Source organism: Pristiophorus japonicus, chromosome 8 (assembly GCF_044704955.1).
Source record: "Pristiophorus japonicus isolate sPriJap1 chromosome 8, sPriJap1.hap1, whole genome shotgun sequence".
Lineage (NCBI taxonomy): Eukaryota > Metazoa > Chordata > Chondrichthyes > Pristiophoridae > Pristiophorus > Pristiophorus japonicus.
Window position 1 is genome coordinate 2,400,624 of NC_091984.1, and position 26,374 is coordinate 2,426,997.

Here is a 26,374-nt window from a genome sequence, read left to right on the forward strand (position 1 = left end):
AGCAGGAGTCGGCCATTCGGCCCCTCGAGCCTGCTCGCGATTCAATAAGATCACGGCTGATCTACGACCTCAACTCCACTTTCCCGCCTGATCCCCATATCCCTTGATTTCCCGAGAGTCCAAAAATCTATCGATCTAGGCCTTGAATATACTCAATGACTGAGCCTCCACAGCCCTCTGGGGCAGAGAATTCCAAAGATTCACCACCCTCTGAGTGAAGAAATTCCTCCTCATCTCAGTCCTAAATGGCCGACCCCTTATCCTGAGACTGTGACCCCTGGTTCTAGACTCCCCAGCCCGGGGGGAAACACCCTCCCTGCATCTACCCTGTCAATCCCTGTAATAATGTGACACATTTCAATTAGATAATGGACCCAATGTCACTCATTTATTTCATAAACCACTAGCCATTGATGTGAGGCATGTGTGCCTGCAGCAAGTGTAAACAGATGCCTATTACTATTAATATTGTCTGATTTCCGCCACCCTTCGAAACAATTGTGCATCATTTTCAGTTTCAAAGCGACGTGATCCCGTATTCTCCCAGCTCTTTGCTGTCTGTGATTGTTCAGAAACCCACTCAGCCCTGTGCTGGAGTGATCGTTGGGAGGGATTGATTGTGGCCTTTCCATTTGTAAACACAACAGGGTGGAAATTTGCTTGCGCCTCTGTCGCGGTGTTAACCCAGGCGGGGCGGTAAAGTTTGCGCCGTCAAATGGTTTTGCCTCACTGGCTGCAAAATTCACCCCACGTTAAAAAAATCCACGCACAGGCATCTTCCACCCTTCAGGATGTAGTTCGGGATCCGGAATATTAGGTCCTTCACTGAAACACCTGTGAACTCATCCTTTTTGGCGTGGAAGCAAGTCACCCTCGATAGAGGGACTGCCTAAGATGATAATTATTATCTCATTGACCTTTCTCCAGCCCAGTGGATGGAACTGATTGGTTCAGTGACCATCGTCCCTGTTACTTCATGATCACCCATCACCCCCTGTGCTCTCTGGCCTACATTGGCTCCCGCTCCATCAATCCCTCCTCCTTCTGTTCAAACCCTCCATGGCCTCGCCCCCCCACCCTCCCTATCTCTGTAACCTCCTCCACCTCTGCAACCCTCCGAGATCTCTGCGCTCCTCCAATTCTGGACTCTTGCACATCGCTCCACCATTGGTGGCCGTGTCTTCAGCTGCCTGGGCCCCAAGCTCTGGAATCCCCTCCCTAAACCTCTCCACCTCTCTCTTCTCCTTCAAGACGCTCCTTAAAACCTCCCTCTTTGACCAAGCTCCCTGCCCATATATCTCCTTGGTGGCTCGGTCAAATGTCTGTGAAGCACCTTGGGGCTTTTTACTTCTTGGAAGGCGCTATATAAATGCAAGTTGCTGGTAGTTTGGTTTTTAGGAGTGTCCTGAAGGAGGAGAGAGAGGTAGAGAGGTGGAGAGGTGGAGAGGTGTAGGGAGGGAACCCCAGATCTTGGGGCCCAGGCAGCTGAGGGCACGGCCATCGATGGCGGGGCGATTATAATCAGGGATGCTCAGGAGGGCAGAATTAGAGGAGTGCAGAGATCTCAGGGGGTTGTGGGGCTGGAGGAGATTACTGAGATAGGGAAGGGCGAGGGCCATGGAGGGATTTGAAAACCAGGATGGGAATTTTAATATTGAGGCGCCAGTGTCGGTCAGTGAGGATGGGGGTTGAACGGGATGCAGGACTGTAGCTAAGTGAACTAAACTCAACTGATCGGGTGACATAACACAGCGCCTTGTATATTTATTGTTTATTTATGGCTCGCACTAGTTTGACATCCCCAAGCCGTTTCCAACTTCCCCTTTCCAAGTTCTATGACACCCATGGAATACACATGCCTCAGAATTATATCCGGGAATAGTTTGACTAACAGTCTGAAGAGCAGGTTCATGAGGAACATGCTCCGATTGCGGCAGTGTGACTGTTCCAAGCCTCGTGGGCCTGAATTTCCTCGCTGTCTGTTGCTCCATTGTTGCACTGGAAAGTTGCTCTGTTCACCAGCAGAGGGCGATGCACACAGGATTTTCGGGGTAACTTGCACAGAATGTACAGCACAGAGACAGGCCATTCGACCCCACGGGGCCATGCCGGTGTTTATTGTCCCACACAAGCCTCCTCCCACCCCTCTTCATATCACCATATCATAACAACATAAGAACATAAGAAACAGGAGCAGGAGCAGGCCATTCGGCCCCTTGAGCCTGCTCCACCATTCAATAAGATCACGGCTGATCTTCGACCTCAACTCCACTTTCCCGCCCGATCCCCATATCCCTTGATTCCCCTAGAGTCCAAAAATCTATCGATCTCAGCCTTGAACATACTCAGAGACTGAAACTCCACAGCCCTCTGGGGTAGAGAATTCCAAAGATTCATCACCCAATGAGAGAAGAAGTTTCTCTTCATCTCGGTCCAATATGGCTTACCCCTTATCCTGAGATTGTGACCCCTGGTTCTGGACTTCCCCAACATTGGGAACATTCTTCCAACCTCGAACCTGTCCAGTCCCGTCAGAATTTTATACCCTCTCATTCTTCTAAATTCCAGTGAATATAAGCCTAGTCGATCCAATCTTTCTTCATATGTCAGTTCTGCCATCCCGGGAATCAGTCTGGTGAACCCTCGCTACACTCCCTCAATAGCAAGAATGTCCTTCCTCAGATTAGGAGACCAAAACTGCACACAATATTCCAGGTGTGGTCTCACCAAGGTCCTGTAAAACTGCAGTAAGACCTCCCCTGCTCCTATACTCAAATCTTCTTGCTATAAGAACATAAGAATTAGGAACAGGAGTAGGCCATCTAGCCCCTCGAGCCTGCTCCGCCATTCAATAAGATCATGGCTGATCTGGCCGTGGACTCAGCTCCACTTACCCGCCCGCTCCCCGTAATCCTTAATTCCCTTATTGGTTAAAAATCTATCTATCTGTGATTTGAATACATTCAATGAGCTAGCCTCAACTGCTTCCTTGGGCAGAGAATTCCACAGATTCACAACCCTCTGGGAGAAGAAATTCCTTCTCAACTCGGTTTTAAATTGGCTCCCCCGTATTTTGAGGCTGTGCCCCCTAGTTCTAGCCTCCCCGACCAGTGGAAACAACCTCTCTGCCTCTATCTTGTCTATCCCTTTCATGATTTTAAATGTTTCTATAAGATCACTCCTCATCCTTCTGAACTCCAACGAGTAAAGACCCAGTCTACTCAATCTATCATCATAAGGTAACCCCCTCATCTCCGGAATCAGCCTAGTGAATCGTCTCTGTTACCTGCTCCAAAGCCAGTATATACTTCCTTAAGTAAGGTGACCAAAACTGCACGCAGTACTCCAGGTGCGGCCTCACCAATACCCTGTACAGTTGCAGCAGGACCTCCCTGCTTTTGTACTCCATCCCTCTCGCAATGAAGGCCAACATTCCATTCGCCTTCCTGATTACCTGCTGCACCTGCAAACTAACTTTTTGGGATTCCTCCGCCAGGATCAACTGGGAGAAATGTTCCGGACTCCTGGTGGGTCAGTGGCGGGTGGACTCCCTGCCGGAGGAGCTCAGGCCCTTTGCCTGGAGCACGACCCATCTCCTCTATCTGGGAGTCTACCTTAGCCCCGACGAGGGAGCCTGGCCGGCGAACTGGCAGGAGCTGGAGGCCAAGGTCGCCGCTCGCCTAGGGCGCTGGACAGGACTGCTCCGAGTGCTGTCCTACAGGGGTCGAGCGCTAGTCATAAACCAGCTGGTGGCCGCAATGTTGTGGTACCGGCTGGTCACTTTGACCCCTCCCCCTGCGTTTGTCGCCAAGATACAGAAGAAGCTGGTGGACTTCTTCTGGAACAACAGGAAGCACTGGGTCTCTGCCGCGGTCTTGAGTCTCCCGCTTGAGGAGGGCGGTCAGTCGTTGGTGTGCGTCAGCGCCCAGCTCGCGACTTTCCGTCTTCAGACCCTGCAGAGATACCTTTACGTCGAGCCCCCTCCTAGGTGGTGTGCTCTGGCGAGGTATTTCTTCCGCCAGCAGCGCAACCTCAATTATGACACGCAGCTCCTGTTTGTGAACTTGGGGGGTGCTAGGACCGCCCTCCGGGAGCTGCCTGTCTTTTACAGGGAACTCACCAGTGTCTGGAACAAAGTCTCCACCAAGCGCAGCTCTCCGCCGGCTGGAGTGGCGGCCGTCCTGCAGGAGCCGCTGCTCGGGAATCCGTACCTCCACGGCCGAGGCTTTATGTGGCGGTCGGAAGAGAGGGCTGTGGCTGGTGAGGTGACCAGGGTCAGGGACCTGCTCGATGGCGGAGGAGCGGGCTGGATGGCGCCAGACACGCTGGCGCGGCGCCTAAATTCTGCCAACGTCCGCCACGCGGCCGATGCCATCGAGTCGCTAAAAACAGCTCTGGGCCCTGACTCCGTTAGGTGCATCGAGGAGGCTCAAGCACGTGGGGAGATCCCGTCCGAACTGACCCCCGTCCGGACGGAATTCCTCATCGGCGCCAAACCCCGGAACCTCCCTCGGGGGCCGGCGCCTCACAACTTGAGCCGCCTCGGGGAAATCCCCTCCGTGCCTTTCAGTTCCGCGCGGAGGGGTTTCCTGTACGGGCTGCTCCTGCACACTCTCAACTTTGCCATCCTCGCCGGCCGTCCGGACACGCCATGGCGTACCATCTTGCCGTCCGGAGGAGGCGGGGGTCCCCGATGGAGGGCACTCTACGCAGGGGTCCTCCCACTATTCATCGGGGACTTGGCCTGGAGGGTGGTGCACGGAGCAGTGCCGTGCAACAAATTTTTAAGCCGGTTCACGGACTCCCAGGCCGCCTGCAATTTCTGCGGTCTGGAGGAGTCCGTGTTCCATGTTTTTATTGAGTGCACGAGGTTGCAGCCCCTGTTCCACTATTTGAAGGGGCTGCTCCTGAAATTCTGGCTGCACTTCAGTCCCACTCTCCTGATCTTTGGGCACCCTGTGCGGAGGGGAGCGGGTAGGTCCGAAGGTCTCCTCGTAGGACTGCTCCTGGGCACGGCCAAGGGTGCCATCAGCCGGTCCAGGCAGCGGGCGGTCGAGGGGGTCGTTCAACCTGACTGCCTGCCTCTCTTCCGCTCTTACATCCGGTCCAGGGTGTCCTTGGAGATGGAGCACGCGGTGTCCACCGGTACGCTCGCGGCCTTCCGCGAGAGGTGGGCACCGGAGGGACTGGAGTGCATCATCACGCCCGGCAACCAAATTTTAATTTGATTTACGTTTTAAAGTTTAATTTGTTTTAATTGCCGGTGTTTTTAGTGTCCCCTTCCCTTTTATAGGGGGCACTGGGGAAAAATTGTGATTTTAGTGCCCAAAAAAAAACCCAAAAAAAGAAGGAAAAAAAAAAAACCAAAAAAAAAACCCAAAAAAAGAAAAAAATGGCCTTGTAAATGTCTGGTGTGTCACCCAGGTCGGGTGGCACGGTTTAATGTGTTTTGTTTTGCAGATAAACTCCAAAAAGAGTTTCATGCACAAGGACCCCCAGGTCCCTCTGCACCGCAGCATGTTGTAATTTCTTCCGATTCAAATAATATTCCCTTTTACTGTTTTTTCTCCCAAGGTGGATGACCTCACACTTTCCGACATTGTATTCCATCTGCCAAACCTTAGCCCATTCGCTTAACCTATCTAAATCTCTTTGCAGCCTCTCTGTGTCCTCTACACAACCCGCTTTCCCACTAATCTTTGTGTCATCTGCAAATTTTGTTGCACTACACTCTGTCCCCTCTTCCAGGTCATCTATGTATATTGTAAACAGTTGTGGTCCCAGCACCGATCCCTGTGGCACACCACTAACCACCGATTTCCAACCCGAAAAGGACCCATTTATCCTGACTCTCTGCTTTCTGTTCGCCAGCCAATTCTCTATCCATGCCAATACATTTCCTCTGACTCCGCGTACCTCTATCTTCTGCAGTAACCTTTTGTGTGGCACCTTATCGAATGCCTTTTGGAAATCTAAATACTCCACATCCATCGGTACACCTCTATCCACCATGCTCGTTATATCCTCAGAATTCTAGTAAATTAGTTAAACATAATTTCCCCTTCATGAATCCATGCTGCGTCTGCTTGATTGCACTATTCCTATCTAGATGTCCCGCTATTTCTTCCTTAATGATAGTTTCAAGCATTTTCCCCACTACAGATGTTAAACTAACCGGCCTATAGTTACCTGCCTTTTGTCTGTCCCCATTTTTAAACAGAGGCGTTACATTAGCTGCTTTCCAATCCGCTGGTACCTCCCCAGAGTCCAGAGAGTTTTGGTAGATTATAACGAATGCATCTGCTATAACTTCCGCTATCTCTTTTAATACCTTGGGATGCATTTCATCAGGACCAGGGGACTTGTCTACCTTGAGTCCCATTAGCCTGTCCAGCACTACCCCACTAGTGATAGTGATTGTCTCAAGGTCCTCCCTTCCCACATTCCCGTGACCAGCAATTTTTAGCATGGTTTTTGTGTCTTCCACTGTGAAGGCCGAAGCAAAATAATTGTTTAAGGTCTCAGCCATTTCCACATTTCCCATTATTAAATCCCCCTTTTCATCTTCTAAGGGACCAACATTTACTTTAGTCACTCTTTTCCGTTTTATATATCTGTAAAAGCTTTTACTATCTGTTTTTATGTTGTGCGCAAGTTTACCTTCGAGATCTATCTTTCCTTTCTTTATTGCTTTCTTAGTCATTCTTTGCTGTCGTTTAAAATTTTCCCAATCCTCTAGCTTCCCACTAACCTTGGCCACCTTATACGCATTGGTCTTTGATTTGAAACTCTCCTTTATTTCCTTGGTTATCCACGGCTGGTTATCCCTTCTCTTACCGCCTTTCTTTTTCACTGGAATATATTTTTGTTGCGCACTATGAAAGAGCTCCTTAAAAGTCCTCCACTGTTCCTCAATTGTGCCACCGTTTAGTCTGTGTTTCCAGTCTACTTTAGCCAACTCTGCCCTCATCCCACTGCAGTCCCCTTTGTTTCAGCATAGTGCGCTCGTTTCTGACACTACTTCCTCACCCTCAATCTGTATTACAAATCCAACCATACTGTGATCACTCATTCCGAGAGGATCTTTTACTAGGAGATCGTTTATTATTCCTGTCTCATTACACAGGACCAGATCTAAGATAGCTTGCTCCCTTGTAGGTTCTGTAACAGACTGTTCTAAGAAACAATCCCGTATGCATTCTATGAATTCCTCCTCCAGGCTACCCCGTGCGATTTGAGTTGACCAATCGATATGTAGGTTAAAATCCCCCATGACTACTGCCATTCCTTTTTCACATGCCTCCATTATTCCCTTGATTATTGCCCGCCCCACCGAGAAGTTATTATTTGGGGGCCTATAAACTACGCCCACCAGTGACTTTTTCCCCTTACTATCTCTAATCTCCACCCACAATGATTCAACATTTTGTTCATTAGAGCCAATATCATCTCTCACAACTGCCCTGATATCATCCTTTATTAACAGAGCTACCCCACCTCCTTTCCCTTCTTGTCTATCTTTCCGAATTGTCAGATACCCCTGTATGTTTAATTTCCAGTCTTGGCCACCCTGCAACCACATTTCTGTAATGGCCACCAAATCGTACCCATTTGTAATGATTTGTGCCGTCAACTCATTTACTTTATTTTGAATGCTGCGTGCATTTCGGTAGAGTGTTTTAATACTAGTTTTTAAACCATGATTTTTAGTTTTTATCCCTCCTGCAGCCCCTTTATATTCAGTGGCCCTTTTTGTTTTTTGCCTTGGGTTTCTCTGCCCTCCACTTTTACTCATCTCCTTTCTGTCTTTTGCTTTTGTCTCCTTTTTATTTCCCTCTGTCTCCCTGCATTGGTTCCCATTCCCCCTGCCATATTAGTTTAACTCCTCCCCAAAAGCACGAGCAAACACTCCCCCTAGGACATTGGTTCCGGTCCTGCCTAGGTGCAGACTGTTCGGTTTGTACTGGTCCCACCTCCCCCAGAACCGGTTCCAATGCCCCAGGAATTTGAATCCCTCCCTGCTGCACCACTGCTCAAACCACGTATTCATCTGCGCTATCCTGCGATTCCTACTCTGACTAGCACGTGGCACTGGTAGCAATCCTGAGATTACTACTTTTGAGGTCCTACTTTTTAATTTAGCTCCTAGCTCCTTAAATTCGTCTCGTAGGACCTCATCCCTTTTTTTACCGATATTGTTGGTACCAATGTGCACCACGACAACTGGCTGTTCTCCCTCCCTTTTTAGAATGTCCTGCTCCGAGACATCCTTGACCCTTGCACCAGGGAAGGCCAACATGCTATTTGCCTTCTTCACCGCCTGCTGTATCTGCACGCCTACTTTCAATGACTGATATACCATGTCACCATTCGGATAATAATCTGCCTTCCTGTTTTTGCCACCAAAGTGGATAACCTTACACTTATCCACATTATACTGCATCTGCCATGCATTTGCCCACTCACCTAACCTGTCCAAGTCACCCTGCAGCCTCTTAGCATCCTCCTCACAGCTCACACTGCCACCCAGCTTAGTGTCATCTGCAAACTTGGAGATATTACATTCAATTCCTTCGCCTAAATCATTAATATATATTGTAAATAGCTGGGGTCCCAGCACTGAGCCCTGCGGCACCCCACTAGTCACTAGCTGCCATTGTGAACAGGACTCGTTTATCCCGACTCTTTGCTTCCTGTCTGCCAACCAGTTCTCTATCCACGTCAATACATTACCCCCAATACCATGTGCCTTAATTTTGCACACCAATCTCAAATCAATCTAGTCTCCAAGCCTTCCTTAGATAAGGAGACCAAAACTGTGCGCAGTACTCCAGGTGTGGTCTCACCAAGGCCCTGTACAATTGTAGCAAGACTTCCTTACTCTTGTACTCTAACCCCCTCGCAATAAAGGGCAACATGCCATTTGCCTCCCTTATTGCTGCTGTACCTGCAGGCTCGCTTTCTGTGTCTCTTGTACGAGGGACACCCAAATCTCTCTGGACACCAACATTTAAAAGTTTCTCACCATTTAAAAAATATTATTTTTCTATTCTTTCTACCAAAGTGAATAACCTCACATTTCCCACATTATACTCCATCTGCCACCATACTGCCCACTCACTCAGTCTATCTATATCCCTTTGCAGACTCTCTGTGTTCCCCTCACAGCTCACTGTCCCACCGAGCTTTGTATCGTCAGCAAACTTGGATACATTACACGAATCCTTCTATTCCTTTCTCCCTCATGTGTTTATCCAGCTTCCCCTTAAATATATCGATACTATTCACCTCAACCCCTCCCTGTGGCAGCGAGTTCCACATTCTCACCCCTCTCTGGGTAAAGAGGTTTCTCCTGAATCCCCATTGGATTTATTGGTGACTGTCTGATATTTATGGGCCCTGAGTTAGCTTGCGTATGAAGTGGTGCAAGTTCTGGCGTAACTGCATTCGAATGGCGCCGTGAGCAGCTTCCGCCTCAGGAAACTTCAGTGCAGAATCGGAGTAACCTGTGCAAAGACCGCAGTCTTTGTGAGAACGCCGGGGGAGGGGGGGGGGGGGGGGAAAGAGAGGGTGAGGGGGCAGCAACCCAGAGAAGCTCCGAATTCAACCCCTTTGAATTTTACTCACTCAGGACCCCTCCCGTCTCTGTGTGCGCTGCCTCTTGCCAGAGTCTTGAGCGGGCACAGGCCCAGCTGTGGCTGTGGGACACCATGGCGGGACAGCGTCTAACCAAAGGGCTCTGAAATGTTCCAAGAATCACACGGTGATACAGCACAGCAGCTATTCGGCCCATCGAGTCCGTGCTGGCTCTTTCGTAGAACAATCCCGTCAGTCCCACTCCCCCCTGCTCCTTCCCCATATCCCTGCAATTCTTTCCCCTTCCAGTATTTATCCAATTTATCCAAGGCATCAAGGGGTATGGGGAGACAGCGGGAATATGGTGTTGAGATAGAGGATCAGCCATGATCATATTGAATGGCGGTGCAGACTCAAAGGGCCGAATGGCCTACTACTGCTCCTATTTTCTATGTTTCTAATTCGCTATTAAATCTGCATCTACCTCCCTATCAGGCAGCCGTTCCAAATCCTACCGCTCGCTGTGTATAAAAGGACTTTCTATGTGTTGCCCCTGGCTCTTTCGCCAATCACCTTACATCTGTGCCCTCTCCTTCTCGACCCTTCAGCCATTGGAAACAATCTCTCTTTATTTACACCCTTGATGATTTTAATGCCTCCATTAAATCTCCTCTCAATCTCCTCTGCTTCAAGGGGAGCGCCCCGAGGTTCTCTAACCTATCCACGTAACAGTAATCCCCCATGCCTGGAACCATTCGAGCAAATACCCTCCGCACCCTCTCCAAGGCCTTCACATCCTTCCTAAAGTGCGGTGCCCAGACTTGGACACAATACTCCTGCTGGGTCCGAACCAGCGATTTATACAGGGTTAGCAACAACAGGGCGGATATCATCATCATAGGCAGTCCCTCGGAATCACTCTTAACATGAGTCCTTAGATGACTGAACGGTCCAGTACGAGAGCCACAATCCCTGTCACAGGTGGGACAGACAATGGTTGAGGGAAGGGGAGGGTGGGACTGGTTTGCCGCACGCTCCTTCCGCTGCCTGCGCTTGGTTTCTGCATGCTCTCGGCGACGAGACTCGAGGTGCTAAGCGCCCTCCCGGATGCACTTCCTCCACTTAGGGCGGACTGGTCTTTGGCCAGGGACTCCCAGGTGTCAGTGGGGATGTTGCACTTTATCAGGGAGGCTTTGAGGGTGTCCTTGTAACGTTTCCTCTGCCCACCTGGGGCTCACTTGCCGTGTCAGAGTCCCAGTAGACACACCCACAAACCCGCTCTGGAGTCCCCATCACCAAGGGCTGCCCAAGCGTGAATTATAAGAACATAAATAAGAACATAAGAAATAGGAGCAGGAGTAGGCCATTCGGCCCCTTGAGCCTGCTCCGCCATTCAATAAGATCATGACTGATCCGATCATGGACTCAGCTCCACTTCCCCGTCCGCTCCCCATAACCCTTTATCCCCTTATCGGTTAAGAAACTGTCTATTTCTGTCTATATTCAATGTCCCAGCTTCCACAGCTCTCTGAGGCAGCGAATTCCACAGATTTACAACCCTCTGAGAGAAGAAATTTCTCCTCATCTCAGTTTTAAATGGGCGGCCCCTTATTCTAAGATCATGCCCTCTAGTTCTAGTCTCCCCCATCAGTGGAAACATCCTCTCTGCATCCACCTTGAAAGGCCTAAATAGTGAAGCCAGTTAATATTCCGGGCAGAAAGTCAAACAGTGACATGTTAATGAGTCCCGATGGTTAAAATCGTGTGGCCTGCTCCTGTCGTGGGTGGGAATGGAACTGATATTAACTGCTCCCGCCTGAACCCGTCCGCTTGTTAAAATCCGCCACCACCTTGTGATCAAAAATAAATCAAAAAATAAAGATCTTTCTTGAAATGACCAACCTGCCCACTCGTGGCTACACACCAGCTCAGGAATCTGTAAAACCACAAACAGATACAGCACAGGAGGCCATTCGGCCCATCGTTCCTGTGCCGGCTCGGTGACAGAGCGATCCAATCAGTCCCACTCCCCGCTCTTTCCCCACAGCCCGGCACATCTTTCCCCTTCGAGTATTGATCCAATTCCCCGTTTGAAAGTTACTATTGAATCTGCTCCCACCGCCCTTTCAGGCAGCGCGTTCCCGATCACAACAACTCACTGCGTCAGCTGTGGCTCAGTGGGTGGTATTCATGACTTTGGGTCAGAAAGTTGTAGATTCAAGTCCCATTCCAGGAGCATGAGCCCAAAAACCAGGCTGTAAGTGCAGTACTGAGGGAGCGTCACACTGTCGGAGGGGCAGTACTGAGGGAGCGTCGCACTGTCGGAGGGGCAGTACTGAGGGAGTGCTGCACTGTCGGAGGGGCAGTACTGAGGGAGTGCTGCACTGTCGGAGGGGCAGTACTGAGGGAGCGCCGCACTGTCGGAGGGGCAGTACTGAGGGAGTGTCGCACTGTCGGAGGGGCGGTACTGAGGGAGCGTCGCACTGTCGGAGGGGCGGTACTGAGGGAGCGTCGCACTGTCAGAGGGGCAGTACTGAGGGAGCGTCGTACTGTCAGAGGGGCAGTACTGAGGGAGCGTCACACTGTCGGAGGGGCAGTACTGAGGGAGTGCCGCACTGTCGGAGGGGCAGTACTGATGGAGCGCCGCACTGTCGGAGGGGCAGTACTGAGGGAGTGCTGCACTGTCGGAGGGGCAGTACTGAGGGAGTGCTGCACTGTCGGAGGGGCAGTACTGAGGGAGTGCTGCACTGTCGGAGGGGCAGTACTGAGGGAGTGCTGCACTGTCGGAGGGGCAGTACTGAGGGAGTGCTGCACTGTCGGAGGTGCCGTCTTTCGGCTGAGACGTTAAACCGAGGCCCCGTCTGCTCTGTCAGGTTGATGTCAAAGATCCCATGGCACTATTTCGAAGAAGAGCAGGGGAGTTCTCCCCGTTGTCCTGGGCCAATATTTATCCCTCAATCAACAGAACAAAAAAACAGATTGTCTGGCCATTATCACATAGCTGTGTGTGGGAGCTTGCTGTGCGCAAATTGCCTGCCGCGTTTCCCACATTACAACAGCGACTGCACTCCAAAAGTACTTCATTGGCTGTGAAGCATTTTGAGAAGTCCGGTGGTCCTCAAAGGCGCTATATAAATGCAAGCCTTGCTTTCTTTTCTTTACAATAATGAACAAACTCCATCGCTTAGATTAAATGCGGCCAATGTTAAATAAAGCCCAATCATTTATGATGAGAATATATTCCACAGGATTTGAGTCCTGCAGGAGAACTTCCTACACATTCTATGATTGACAAGCCTGTGAAGTTTGGCGTGGACACAAATACCTTGTACGTTTGTGAGAAATTCCTTCCTCCATCAGTGTGAGAGAGACAAGCACCTACTGTAAGGAAGGAATGTCATGTCAATCTGTGAAGCATCTGCAGAGCAGGAACTGTGCTGTCATTTCACAGCCAAAATCTCGGCGTTAGAATTTCGCCAGGAGGAAAAGATTGCCTTTGACAAAAGCCATATTCTGCTACAATCACAGCGAGCGTTTCGAAGTTTGAAAGATATCATTCAAGAAGATAGGCAACTTACCGGTCTCCCTTTGGGGCCCTTGTTTCCCCGGGGACCAACAATACCCTGAGGAAAAAACATTGCTTTATTATACAAAATACGTTAAAAAAAATACAAAATCAATAAAGTTTTCAAATAATTGAACTGCTGGCACTATGAACCAGGCGTTTCAACTGAGCAGCAATTTCGATGCAACAATGTGTGAAACAAAACCATGTTCCCACACACTATGCGGTACATGTCTGGAACTCACTTTCGTGGCTCCATTTCTCAGAATGGTTACAGCATGGAAGGCCATTCGGCCCATCGAGCCCCTGCCGGCTCTCAGCTAGTGCCATTCCCCCCTGCCCTTTCCCCGTAGCCCTGCAAAATAGTTTCCTTCAGATACTTATCCAACTCTGAGAATGAATTTCTTCTCTCAGAGGGTCGTGAATCTTTGGAATTCTCTGCCCCAGAGAGCTGTGGAGGCTGGGTCACTGAATATATTTAAGGTGGAGATAGACAGATTTTTGAGCGATAAGGAGTGAAGGGTTATGGGGAGCGGGCGGGGAAGTGGAGCTGAGTCCATGATCAGATCAGCCATGATCTTATTGAATGGCGGAGCAGGCTCGAGGGGCTGAATGGCCGACTCCTGCTCCTATTTCTTAGAAACATAGTAAATAGGTGCAGGAGTAGGCCATTCGGCCCTTCGAGCCTGCACCACCATTCAATAAGATCATGGCTGATCATTCCCTCAGTACCCCTTTCCTGCTTTCTCTCCATACCCCTTGATCCCTTTAGCCATAAGGGCCATAATTAACTCCCTCTTGAATATATCCAATGAACTGGCCTCACCAACTCTCTGCGGCAGGGAATTCCACAGGTTAACAACTCTCTGAGTGAAGAAGTTTCTCCTCATCTCAGTCCTAAATGGCTTACCCCTTATCTTTAGACTGTGTCCCCTGGTTCTGGACTTCCCCAACATCAGGAACATTCGTCCTGCATCTAACTTGTCCAGTCCCGTCAGAATTTTATATGTTTCTATGAGATCCCCTCTCATCCTTCTAAACTCCAGGCCCAGCCGATCCAGTCTCTCCTCATATGTCAGTCCTGCCATCCCGGGAATCAGTCTGGTGAACCTTTGCTGCACTCCCTCAATAGCAAGAACGTCCTTCCTCAGATTAGGAGACCAAAACTGAACACAATATTCCAGGTGAGGCCTCACCAAGGCCTGTACAACTGCAGTAAGACCTCCCTGCTCCTATACTCAAATCCTCTCGCTATGAAGGCCAACATGCCATTTGCCTTCTTCACCGCCTGCTGTACCTGCATGCCCACTTTCAATGACTGATGTTCTTATGTTCCTTTTTGAAAGCCGCGATTGAGTCTGCCTCCACCACCCTCTCAGGCCGTGCATTCCAGATCCTAACCACTCGCTGCGTAAAAACGTTTTCCCTCGTGTCGCCTTTGGTTCTTCTGCCAATCGCCTTAAATCTGTGTCCTCTGGTTCTCGACTCTTCCACCAATGGGAACAGTTTCTCTCTCTCTCTACTCTGTCCAGATCCCTCATGATTTTGAACACCTCGATCAAATCTCCTCTCAACCTTCTCTGCTCCAAGGAGAACAACCCCAACCTCTTGGTCCCAGCTCTCTCCTTCTTAGAGCCAGACCTTCCAGGAGTGAAGTTAGGAAACACGTCTGCACACAGAGGTTGGTAGAAATTTGGAAACCTCTTCTGCAATCGACAATTAATGCTAGATCTATTGTTAATTTTAAATCGGAGATTGATAGCTTTATGTTAACCCAAGGTATTAAGGGATATGGGCCAAAGGTGGGTATATGGAGTTAGATCGCAGATCAGCCATGATCTCATTGAATGCCGAAGCAGGCTCGAGGGGCTGAAGGGCTTCCTCCTGCTCCTACGATGCCAAAACTTTAATGTGCCTTTCAGTTCTTAAGATGGGCTTAGATTTATGTTTAAGCGTTGATCGGATTTAGCCGACCGATAGGACTCTGGAACTCGCGGGCCAATTATAGGATCCTGCTGCAGTTTATTGTGCAAAGACACTCACCTTTTTACCCTCTGGCCCAGGCGGTCCCACAATCCCAGGAGGTCCAATAAACCCCTACGGAGAAAGGAGAAGGGACAGTTACAGTAAACCAATATCATGTGAGGTGATTACTGGCCTGGCATGGCTCGCACCGCTCATACAAAACACTTACAGGGCCCGACAGGGTAGATGCAGGGAGGGTGTTTCCCCCGGGCTGGGAGTCTAGAACCAGGGGTCTCAGTCTCAGGATAAGGGGTTGGCCATTTAGGACGGAGGTGAGGAGGAATTTCTTCACTCAGGGTGGTGAATCTTTGGAATTCTCTGCCCCAGAGGGATACGCAGGCTCAGTCTCTGAATATATTCAAGGCTGAGATCGATAGATTTTTGGACTCGAAGGGAATCGAGGGATATGGGGATCGGGCGGGAAAGTGGAGTTGAGGTCGAAGATCAGCCGTGATCTTATTGAATGGCGGAGCAGGCTCGAAGGGCCGAATGGCCGAGTCCTGCTCCTAATTTTTATGTTCTCGTGTTCTCTCGGTCTGAAGGATGTGGCCGGAGGCGACAGAATAAGTAAATGTTATCTCACCTGGGGGCAAGCAAGAAATAAAAGTAACCTTGGTATAAAAATATTGGCTTACAATGCACCGTAACAGCACTTCACTCTAAACTGCACCGTCACAGAGGGACAGCGCGGCACTGGGTCAGAATGTGGTGGATTTAGGTCCTGCACCACAATCTTCAACGCATCAACTCGGCACTCGAACTATTTGTACTGCACGTTATTTGACAGACATGCGTCTGTTAAACCCCGCCCCCCATGCCAAGCCCAGCCCCCGTCAAGCTCCGCCCCCGTCAAGCCCAGCCCCCGTCAAGCCCCGCCCCCGTCAAGCTCCGCCCGTGTCAAGCCCCGCCCCCGTCAAGCACGTGGGGCCGTGAAGCAGCACCTGAGCCCCGAGACCCCGTTCAGGCCCCAGCCCCGATTCTCTTCCCTACTCCAACCCTAACCCCTCTCGGGGGGGCGAGAGTGTGTTGGGGGTGGGTGGCGAGAGTGGCGGCAGGGGGCCAAGCGGGCCTGGGGGTGAGAGGCTGGGGGGGGGGGGAGAGTGAGGCTGGGGGGGGGAGAGAGAGAGAGGCTGGGGGAGAGTGAGAGAGGCTGGGGGGAGAGAGAGAGAGAGGCTGGGGGGAGAGAGAGAGAGAGGCTGGGGGGGGGAGAGAGAGAGGCTGGGGGAGAGTGAGAGGCGCTGGGGGGAGAGTGAGAGAGGCTGGGGGGAGAGTGAGAGAGGCTGGGGGGGAGAGAGAAAGAGGCTGGGGGGGGAGTGAGAGAGGCGCTGGGGGAGAGTGAGAGAGGCTGGGGGAGAGTGAGAGGCGCTGGGGGAGAGTGAGAGAGGCTGGGGGAGAGTGAGAGAGGCTGGGGAGAGTGAGAGAGGCTGGGGGGAGAGAGAGAGAGAGGCTGGGGGGAGAGAGAGAGAGAGAGAGAGAGGGCGGCTGGGGGGGGAGAGAGAGAGAGGCTGGGGGAGAGAGAGAGAGAGAGGCTGGGGGGGGAGAGAGAGAGGCTGGGGGAGAGTGAGAGAGGCTGGGGAGGGAGAGAGAGAGGCTGGGGGGGGAGTGAGAGAGGCTGGGGGGAGAGTGAGAGAGGCTGGGGGGAGAGTGAGAGAGGCTGGGGGGAGAGTGAGAGAGGCTGGGGGGGAGAGAGAGAGATGCTGGGGGGGGAGTGAGAGGCGCTGGGGGGAGAGTGAGAGAGGCTGGGGGGAGAGTGAGAGAGGCTGGGGGGGGGGAAAGAGAGAGGCTGGGGGGGGGGGAAAGAGAGAGGCTGGGGGGGGGAAGAGAGAGGCTGGGGGGGGAAAGAGAGAGAGACTGGGAGAGAGTGAGAGAGGTTGAGGGAAAGAGAGAGGCTGGGGGGGGGAAAGAGAGAGGCTGGGGGGGAGAGAGAGAGAGACTGGGAGAGAGAGGGAGACTGGGGGGGCGGGGGAGGGGTGGGAGAACGGAGGGGAGAGAGGGAACTCAGGGAAGACGGATCACGTTCTTCCAACCCCCTACAAGGGACATCCTTGGAGTGGATGAAATCCACAAGTCACGACACTGTCACTATTCACTTGGTACCCAATAAACCTGTTAACAATCCACACACAATGCCCATCTGTAGGATGTACTTGGACTGGGGTAAGCAACTTTGGCTGGCCCTTGATATCTTCCAGGGAGCTCTGTCCTCTGTCGCTTCTGGAAGTCAAAGTGGATCGAGTTACAATTTGCGGTCAGTGAGACCTTGGGCTGGGCGGTTCCAGTTACACACTCCAGTGAAACTTCAGGGTGTGGCTTATCCTCCAAGGAGACCAATCACAGACAAAGGGTGGAGCACAGTGGCCATTTTTGCAGTACAAATAAGCACATCCTAATCTTGGCTGACACTCCCAGAGCAGTGCTGAGGGAGCGCTGCACTGTCGGAGGGGCAGTAATGAGGGAGTGCTGCACTGTTGGAGGGGTAGTACTGAGGGAGTGCTGCACTGTCAGAGGGACAGTACTGAGGGAGTGCTGCACTGTCGGAGGGGCAGTGCTGAGGGAGCGCTGCACTGTCGGAGGGGCAGTAATGAGGGAGTGCTGCACTGTTGGAGGGGTAGTACTGAGGGAGTGCTGCACTGTCGGAGGGTCAGTACTGAGGGAGCGCTGCACTGTCGGAGGGACAGTACTGAGGGAGTGCTGCACTGTCGGAGGGGCAATACTGAGGGAGCGCTGCACTGTCGGAGGGGCAGTACTGAGGGAGCGCTGCACTGTCGGAGGGGCAATACTGAGGGAGCGCTGCACTGTCGGAGGGGCAGTGCTGAGGGAGCACTGCACTGTCGGAGGGGCAGTAATGAGCAAGTGCTGCACTGTCGGAGGGGCAGTAATGAGAAAGTGCTGTACTGTCGGAGGGGCAGTACTGAGGGAGTACTGCACTGTCGGAGGGGCAGTATGGAGGGAGTGCTGCACTGTCGGAGGGGCGGTACTGAGGGATATTTTGAAGAAGAGCAGGGGAGTTCTCCCTGGTGTCCTGGGCAAATATTTATCCCTCAATCAACATAACAAAAAACCAGATTATCTGGGTGATTATCACATTGCTGTTTGTGGGAGCTTGCTGTGCGCAACTTGGCTGCTACATTTCCTAGATTACAACAGCGACTACACTTGAAAAGTAGAATGCAGGTGAAACCTGATGTGAATGAAAAGAATAACAGATCAGAGTACAAATATGCACCAGGCAGACGTGATTCCCCTGCTGATAGGGCAGTGCGATTACAACAGTAACAGTCAGCGGGAACAAAGGACAAGTCTATTGCTAACAGAGATGTTTTAATTCGAACCTTCCATGCTAAGATCTGACTGACTGTTTAAAGCTGCCATGTATAATAGTTCAGATAACGTAATGAAAAAAATAGCTCTTCCCTTCGAAATAAAAGCCAGGTGCGAGCAACACACGGGCTCATTCTCCGTGGAGCAGAGACTGAGAGGCGATTTGATCGAGGTGTTCATGGGCCACGAGGGGTCTGGGCAGAGTAGAGTTACAGAATGGTTACAGCACGGAAGGCCATTCGGCCAGTCGAGCCCGTGCTGACTCTCAGCCAGTCCCACTCCCCCGCCCTTTTCCCGTAGCCCTGCAAATCTTTCTCGTTCAGCTCCTTATCCAATTCCCTTTTGAAAGCCACGATGGAGTCTACCTCCATCACCCTCTCAGGCAGCGCATTCCAGATCCTAACCACTCGTTGCATATAAACGTTTTCCCTCGTGTCGCCTTTGGCTCTTCTGCCAATCACTTTAAATCTGTGTCCTCCGGTTCTCGACCCTTCCACCAATGGGAACAGTTTCTCTCTCTCTCTACTCTGTCCAGAACCCTCATGATTTTGAACACCTCAATCAAATCTCCTCTCAACCTTCTCTGCTCCAAGGAGGACAACCCCAGCTTCTCCAGTCGAGAACCAGTGGACACAGATTTAAGGCGATTTGGCAAAAGAACCAAAGGCGATGTAGGAAAAGAACGTTTTTACGCAGCGAGTGGTTAGGATCTGGAATGCGCTGCCTGAGAGGGTGATGGAGGCAGACTCAATCATATCTTTCAAAAGGGAGCTGGATAAGTGCCTGAAGGAAAAAGATTTGCGGGACTACGGGGAGTGGGACTGGCTGAGAGTCAGCACAGTCTCGATGGGACGAATGGCCTTCCATGCTGTAACCATTCTATGATTCTGTAACAATGAGGGAGTTAAATCATGTATGAGTGGAAAAGGATTGGACTATACTTCACCATCAAGGAAAATGCTTGGTTTACAAATGTCTCCCTTTCTGTCATTGGCTGTTTTTAAAAAGGAAATGGGTCCATCCAGCACAATGTGTATAATGGCAAGAATTGTGGGAGGGTTCCGATATGATCCTGAATGGCAAATTAATTTATTCGGTCACGGGATGTGGTCGTCGCTGGCAAGGCCAGCATTTATTGCCCATCCCTAATCGCCTTCTTGATCCTCTGCAGTTCATAAGAATTAGGAACAGGAGTAGGCCATCTAGCCCCTCGAGCCTGCTCCGCCATTCAACAAGATCATGGCTGATCTGGCCGTGGACTCAGCTCCACTTACCCGCCCGCTCCCCGTAACCCTTAATTCCCTTATTGGTTAAAAATCTATCTATCTGTGACTTGAATACATTCAATGAGCTAGCCTCAACTGCTTCCTTGGGCAGAGAATTCCACAGATTCACAACCCTCTGGGAGAAGTGTGGTGAAGGTGCTCCCACAGTGCTGACTTTGTTGTAGCATTCAACCACATTGTGGGTCTGGAGTCACGTATAGGCCAGACCGAGTAAGGGCGGCAGATTTCCTTCCCTAAAGGGCATTAGTGAACCCGATGGGTTTTTACGACAGTCCAGTAGTTTCATAGGGCTAGAATTTCCCTAACCTGTTTTTTGGCGCTCTCACCCAAGCTGCGCTTTTGTCCACCTCCAAGCTCGCCAAAAATCTTCCTCCCGATTCTGGCCGCTCTCCGGCCTCTCCTCGGTGGTGGCGGAGTGTGATCCAATTGATTGGGAGTGGAGCCAGGTCCCGGCGCTGAAAACTGCCGGGACCTCTGCACATGCGTGCTGGAGTTTGCGCGCATGCGCAGTAACTCCTGGCAGGCCGAATCTGTGAGTACGCATTGCAGGCTGTGTGGGAGGGGCTGAAGCACATGGTCCCTAGCCTTGGCCGAATGGTCTCCCTCATCGGCGGCCTGCTGTGTTCCCTGAGGTAGGATTTCTATTTTTTTATTTGTTATTTACTTATTTTGGTGCTTTAGGTGCAGGGTTCCTTCTATTTTATTTGTTAATTAATTGCTTATTACTTTTTGTGCTTTGTTTGGTGCTTGGTGGTGCTTTAAATGTTACTCGCACCAATTCCTTAACTCGAGGTAAGGTCTTTCTGTGCGGACCGAAGGGGCAATATACGCTGGCCGAAGTTAGTTCGGAGCAACTATTTGCTGGCCAAACGCCTAAAACAGGGGTGAGTGCAAATCCCCTGGGAGGACAGACGCACCAACATTAGCGTCCTCGACCAGGCCAACATCCCCAGCTTAGAAGCACTGACCACACTCGATCAGCTCCGCTGGGCGGGCCACAGCCCGACACAAGACTCCCAAAACAAGCGCTCTACTCGGAACTCCTACACGGCAAGCGAGCCCCAGGTGGGCAGAGGAAACGTTACAGGGACACCCTCAAAGCCTCCCTGATAAAGTGCAACATCCCCACCGGCACCTGGGAGTCCCTGGCCAAAGACCAGTCCGCCCTAAGTGGAGGAAGTGCATCTGGGAGGGCGCTGAGCACCTCGAGTCTCGTCGCCGAGAGAATGCAGAAACCAAGCGCAGGCAGCGGAAGGAGCGTGCGGCAAACCTGTCCCACCCACCCTTTCCCTCAACCACTGTCTGTCCCACCTGTGACAGAGACTGTAATTCCCGTATTGGACTGTTCAGCCACCACAGAACTCATTATTGGAGTGGAAGCAAGTCTTCCTCGACTCCGAGGGACTGCCTATGATGATGATAAACCTGTATCAAATCTTGGTTAGACCACACTTAGAGCATTGCGTACAGCTCTAGTCGCCATATTATAAAAACGATATTGAGGTACTGGAGAGGCTGCAGAGAAGATTGGGAATCAGGGGGAAAACTCTCCACTGGCTGGAGTCATACCTAGCACAAAGGGAGATGGTTGGGGGGGTTGGAGGTCAATCATCCTGATAGTCTGCATTCCAGAGTACTTAAGGCAGTGGCCCTAGAAATAGTGGATGCATTGGTGATCATTTTCCAACAGTCTATCGACTCTGGATCAGTCCCTATGGACTGGAGGGTAGCTAATGTAACACCACTTTTTTAAAAAGGAGGGAGAGAGAAAACGGGTAATTATAGACCGGTTAGCCTGACATCAGTAGTGGGGAAAATGTTTGAATCAATCATTAAGGATGAAATAGCAGCGCATTTAGAAAGCAGTGACAGGATCGGAACGAGTCAGCATGGATTTATGAAAGGGAAATCATGCTTGACGAATCTTCTGGAATTTTTTGAGGATGTAACTAGCAGAGTGGACAAGGGAGAACCAGTGGATGTGGTGTATTTGGACTTTCAAAAGGCTTCTGACAAGGTCCCGCACAAGAGATTGGTGTGCAAAATCAAAGCGCATGGTATTGGGGGTAATGTACTGACGTGGATAGAGAACTGGTTGGCAGACAGGAAGCAGAGAGTCGGGATAAACAGGACCTTTTCAGAATGGCAGGCAGTGACTAGTGGAGTGCCGCAGGGCTCAGTGCTGGGACCCCAGCTCTTTATAACATACATTAATGATTAGGATGAAGGAATTGAGTGTAATATCTCCAAGTTTGCAGATGACACTAAGCTGGGTGGCGGTGTGAGCTGTGAGGAGGATGTTAAGAGGCTGCAGGGTGACTTGGACAGGTTAGGTGAGTGGGCAAATGCATGGCAGATGCAGTATAATGTGGATAAATGTGAGGTTATCCATTTTGGGGGCAAAAACACAAAGGCAGAATATTATCTGAATGGCGGCAGATTAGGAAAAGGGGAGGTGCAACGAGACCTGGGTGTCATGGTTCATCAGTCATTGAAAGTGGGCACGCAGGTACAGTAGGCGGTGAAGAAGGCAAATGGTATGATGGCCTTCAAAGCTAGGGGATTTGAGTATAGAAGCAGGGAGGTCTTACTGCAGTTGTACAGGGCCTTGGTGAGGCCACACCTGGAATATTGTGTTCAATTTTGGTCTCCTAATCTGAGGAAGGAAGTTCTTGCTATTGAGGGAGTGCAGCGAAGGTTCACCAGACTGATTCCTGGGATGGCAGGACTGACACATGAGGAGAGACTGAATCGGCTAGGCCTTTATACACTGGAGTTTAGAGGGATGAGAGGGGATCTCAAAGAAACATAAAATTCTGACGGGACTGGACAGGTTAGATGCAGAAAGAATGCTCCTGATGTTGGGGAAGTCCAGAACCAGGGGTCACAGTCTAAAGATAAGGGGTAAGCCATTTAGGACCGAGATGAGGAGAAACTTCTTCACTCAGAGAGTTGTTAACCTGTGGAATTCTCTACCGCAGAGAGTTGTTGAGGCCAGTTCATTGGATATATTCAAGAGGGAGTTAGATATGACCCTTACGATTAAGGGGATCAAGGTGTATGGAGAGAAAGCAGGAAAGGGGTACTGAGGGAATGATCAGCCATGACCTTATTGAATGGTGGTGCAGGATCGAAGGGCCGAATGGCCGACTCCTGCACCTATTTTCTATGTTTCTATACCGGCCTTGCCAGCGACGTCCACATCCCGTGAACAAATTTTAAAAAATGTTTTTAATTTACAAGAATGATACCAGAAATGCGAGGGTAGACATATCAGGAAAGGATGAACAGGCTGGGTCTCTTTTCTCTTGAAAAAAGGCTGAGGGGTGACCTAATAGAGGCCTTTAAAATGATGGAAGGTTTTGATAGAGTGGATACAGAGAGAGTGTTTCCACTTGTGGGGAAGAGCAAAACTAGAGGCCATCAATATCAGACAGTCACCCAGAAATCCAATGGGGGAATTCAGGAGAAACTTCTTTACCCAGAGAGCGGTGAGAATGTGGAACTCGCTGCCACAGGGAGGGGTTGAGGCGACTAGTATCGATGCATTTAAGGAAGGGCTGGATAAACATATGAGGGAGAATGGTGTTGTGTATCTTCAAAGCATGCACTCCCATGTTCCGCCACCAGGGAGCGCATCCCCTGATGTCCCAAGGGATCCCAGCATCCCTTGGGAGCACTGTATATAAGCCGGCCCGAAGGCCTGTTCCTCACTCTAGAGTGTCTTAATAAAGACTGAGTTCACAATTACTTTAACCTCCCTGTGTGCAGTCTCATCTGTGTTAGGAACACAATAACTGGCGACGAGTCTACGAATCCAACGCAAAGATGCAGCAAACTGTGGGCATCCTGGAGAAGTTCTCAGAGGGTGAGGACTGGGAAGCCTATGTCGAACGGTTAGACCAGTACTTTGTAGCCAATGAGCTGGACGGAGAAGGAAGCGCTGCAAAAAGGAGAGCGGTCCTCCTCACAGTTTACGGGGCACCGACCTACAGCCTCATGAAGAATCTTCTGGCTCCAGTGAAACCCACAGATAAGTCGTATGAGGAGCTGTGTACACTGGCTCGGGAGCATCTTAACCCGAGGGAGAGCGTGCTGATGGCGAGGTATCGGTTCTACACGTGCCAGCGATCTGAAGGTCAGGAAGTGGCGAGCTATGTCGCCGAGCTAAGGCGACTTGCAGGACAATGTGAGTTTGATGGCTACCTGGAGCAAATGCTCAGAGATTTTTTGTACTGGGCATTGGCCACGAGACCATCCTATGAAAGCTTTTGACTGTAGAGACACCGACCCTCAGTAAGGCCATTGCGATAGCACAGGCGTTTATGTCCACCAGTGATAACACCAAACAAATCTCTCAGCACACAAGTGCTAGCAATGTTCATAAATTAACTGGAACTGTGTTTGCGAGCAGAAATGTACAGGGCAGAACCCACGAGTCTGCAACTGCCAGCAGGCCTCAGGTGACCCAGGTGACTCAGAGTCTGCAACAAAGGATGAATGCAAGGCAATTCACACCTTGTTGGCATTGTGGAGGCTTCCATTCAGCCTATTCATGCCGCTTCAAAGGTTATGTTTGCAAGAGCTGTGGAACAATGGGGCACCTCCAACGAGCTTGCAGATGAGCTGCAAGCTCTGCAAAACCTGCTCACCACCACATGGCAGAGGAAGATCGGTCCATGGTGGATCAAAGCAATTTCGAGCCTCAGAGAGAGGAGGCAGATGCTGAAGTACATGGGGTGCACACATTTTTGACGAAATGTCCACCTATAATGCTAAATGTAAAATTGAATGGCTTACCCGTAGCCATGGAACTGGACACTGGCGCTAGCCAATCCATCATGAGTAAAAAGATGTTTGAGAGACTGTGGTGCAAGGCAAGGCGAGCCCCACCCACACGAAACTGAGAACGTACACCAAAGAGCTTATCACCGTCCTGGACAGCGCCATGGTCAAGGTCACTTACGAGGGCACGGTGCACGAACTGCCACTCTGGATTGTCCCGGGCGATGGCCCCACACTGCTTGGAAGGAGTTGGCTGGGCAAAATCCGATGGAACTGGGATGACATCCGAGCGCTATCACATGTCGATGAGGCCTCATGTACCCAAGTTCTTAACAAATTTCCTTCCCTTTTTGAGCCAGACATTGGAAACTTTTCCGGGGTGAAGTTGCGGATCCACTTGGTCCCAGAGGCACTACCCATTCACCACAAGGCGCGAGCGGTACCTCACATGATGAGGGAGAGAGTGGAAATCGAGCTGGACAGGCTGCAACGCGAGGGCATCATCTCCCCAGTGGAATTCAGCGAGTGGGCCAGCCCGATTGTTCCAGTACTCAAAAGTGATGGCACGGTCAGGATTTGCGGTGATTATAAAGTAATTATTAATCGTTTCTCGCTACAGGACCAATACCCGCTACCTAAGGCAGACGACCTATTTGCGACGCTGGCAGGAGGCAAGATGTTCACCAAGCTCGACCTGACTTCGGCCTACATGATGCAGGGGCTGGAGGAGTCTTCGAAGGGCTTCACCTGCATCAACACGCACAAGGGACTGTTCATCGACAACAGATGCCCGTTTGGAATTCGGTCGGCTGCAGCGATCTTCCAGAGAAACATGGAGTCTACTCAAGTCGGTACCATGCATGGTGGTTTTTCAGGATGACATATTGGTCACGGATCGGGACACCGCCGAGCACCTCCAAAACCTGGAGGAGGTCCTCCAGCGACTGGATCGCGTAGGGCTGCGGCTGAAGAGGTCGAAATGCGTCTTCATGGCAACAGAAGTGGAGCTTTTGGGGAGAAAGATCGTGGCAGATGGCATTCGGCCCACAGACGCCAAGACAGAGGCTATCAGGAACGCGCACAGGCCACAGAACGTCACGGAGCTGCGGTCGTTCCTGGGACTCCTCAACTATTTTGGTAACTTCCTACCGGGGTTAAGCACCCTCTTAGAGCCCCTACATGTGTTATTGCGTAAAGGTGAGAACTGGGTATGGGGAAAAAAAACAAGTAATTGCTTTTGAGAAAGCCAGAAACATTTTATGCTCCAACAAGCTGCTTGTATTGTATAACCCGTGTAAAAGACTTGTGCTAGCATGTGACGTGTCGCCGTACGGAGTCGGGTGTGTATTACAACAAGCTAACATTGCGGGGAAGTTGCAACCTGTCACCTATGCCTCCAGGAGCTTGTCGAAGGCCAAGAGGGCCGACAGCATGATTGAGAAAGAGGCATTAGCGTGTGTGTTCGGGGGAAAGAAAATGCATCTGTATCTGTTTGGCCTCAAATTTGAGCTGGAAACCGATCACAAGCCCCTCATATCCCTGTTCGCTGAAAACAAGGGGATAAATACTAATGCATCAGCCCGCATACAAAGGTGGACACTCGCGCTATCAGCGTATAACTATACCATCCGCCACGGGCCAGGCACCGAGAACTGTGCGGATTTTCTCAGTCGGCTACCATTGCCCACCACGGGGGTGGAAATGGCGCAGCCTGCAAACTTGTTGATGGTCATGGAAGCGTTTGAAAATGATAAATCACCTGTCACAGCCCGCCAGATTAGGACTTGGACCAGGCAAGATCCTCTGCTGTCCCTAG

At 50.8% G+C, this 26,374-nt stretch overlaps 1 protein-coding gene across 1 annotated transcript in view; it reads right to left on the reverse strand.

The window, feature by feature from the left end:
* LOC139268363 (collagen alpha-1(XXIV) chain) overlaps positions 1-26,374 on the reverse strand; it is a 420,125-nt gene that overhangs the window by 269,162 nt on the left and 124,589 nt on the right. Inside the window, exons 10-11 of the mRNA XM_070886436.1 lie at positions 15,185-15,238; positions 13,155-13,199 (exon numbers count right to left, since the gene is read on the reverse strand). Of these exons, the coding sequence (XP_070742537.1) occupies positions 13,155-13,199; positions 15,185-15,238 (99 nt within the window). The remainder of the gene's footprint in view (positions 1-13,154; positions 13,200-15,184; positions 15,239-26,374) is intronic.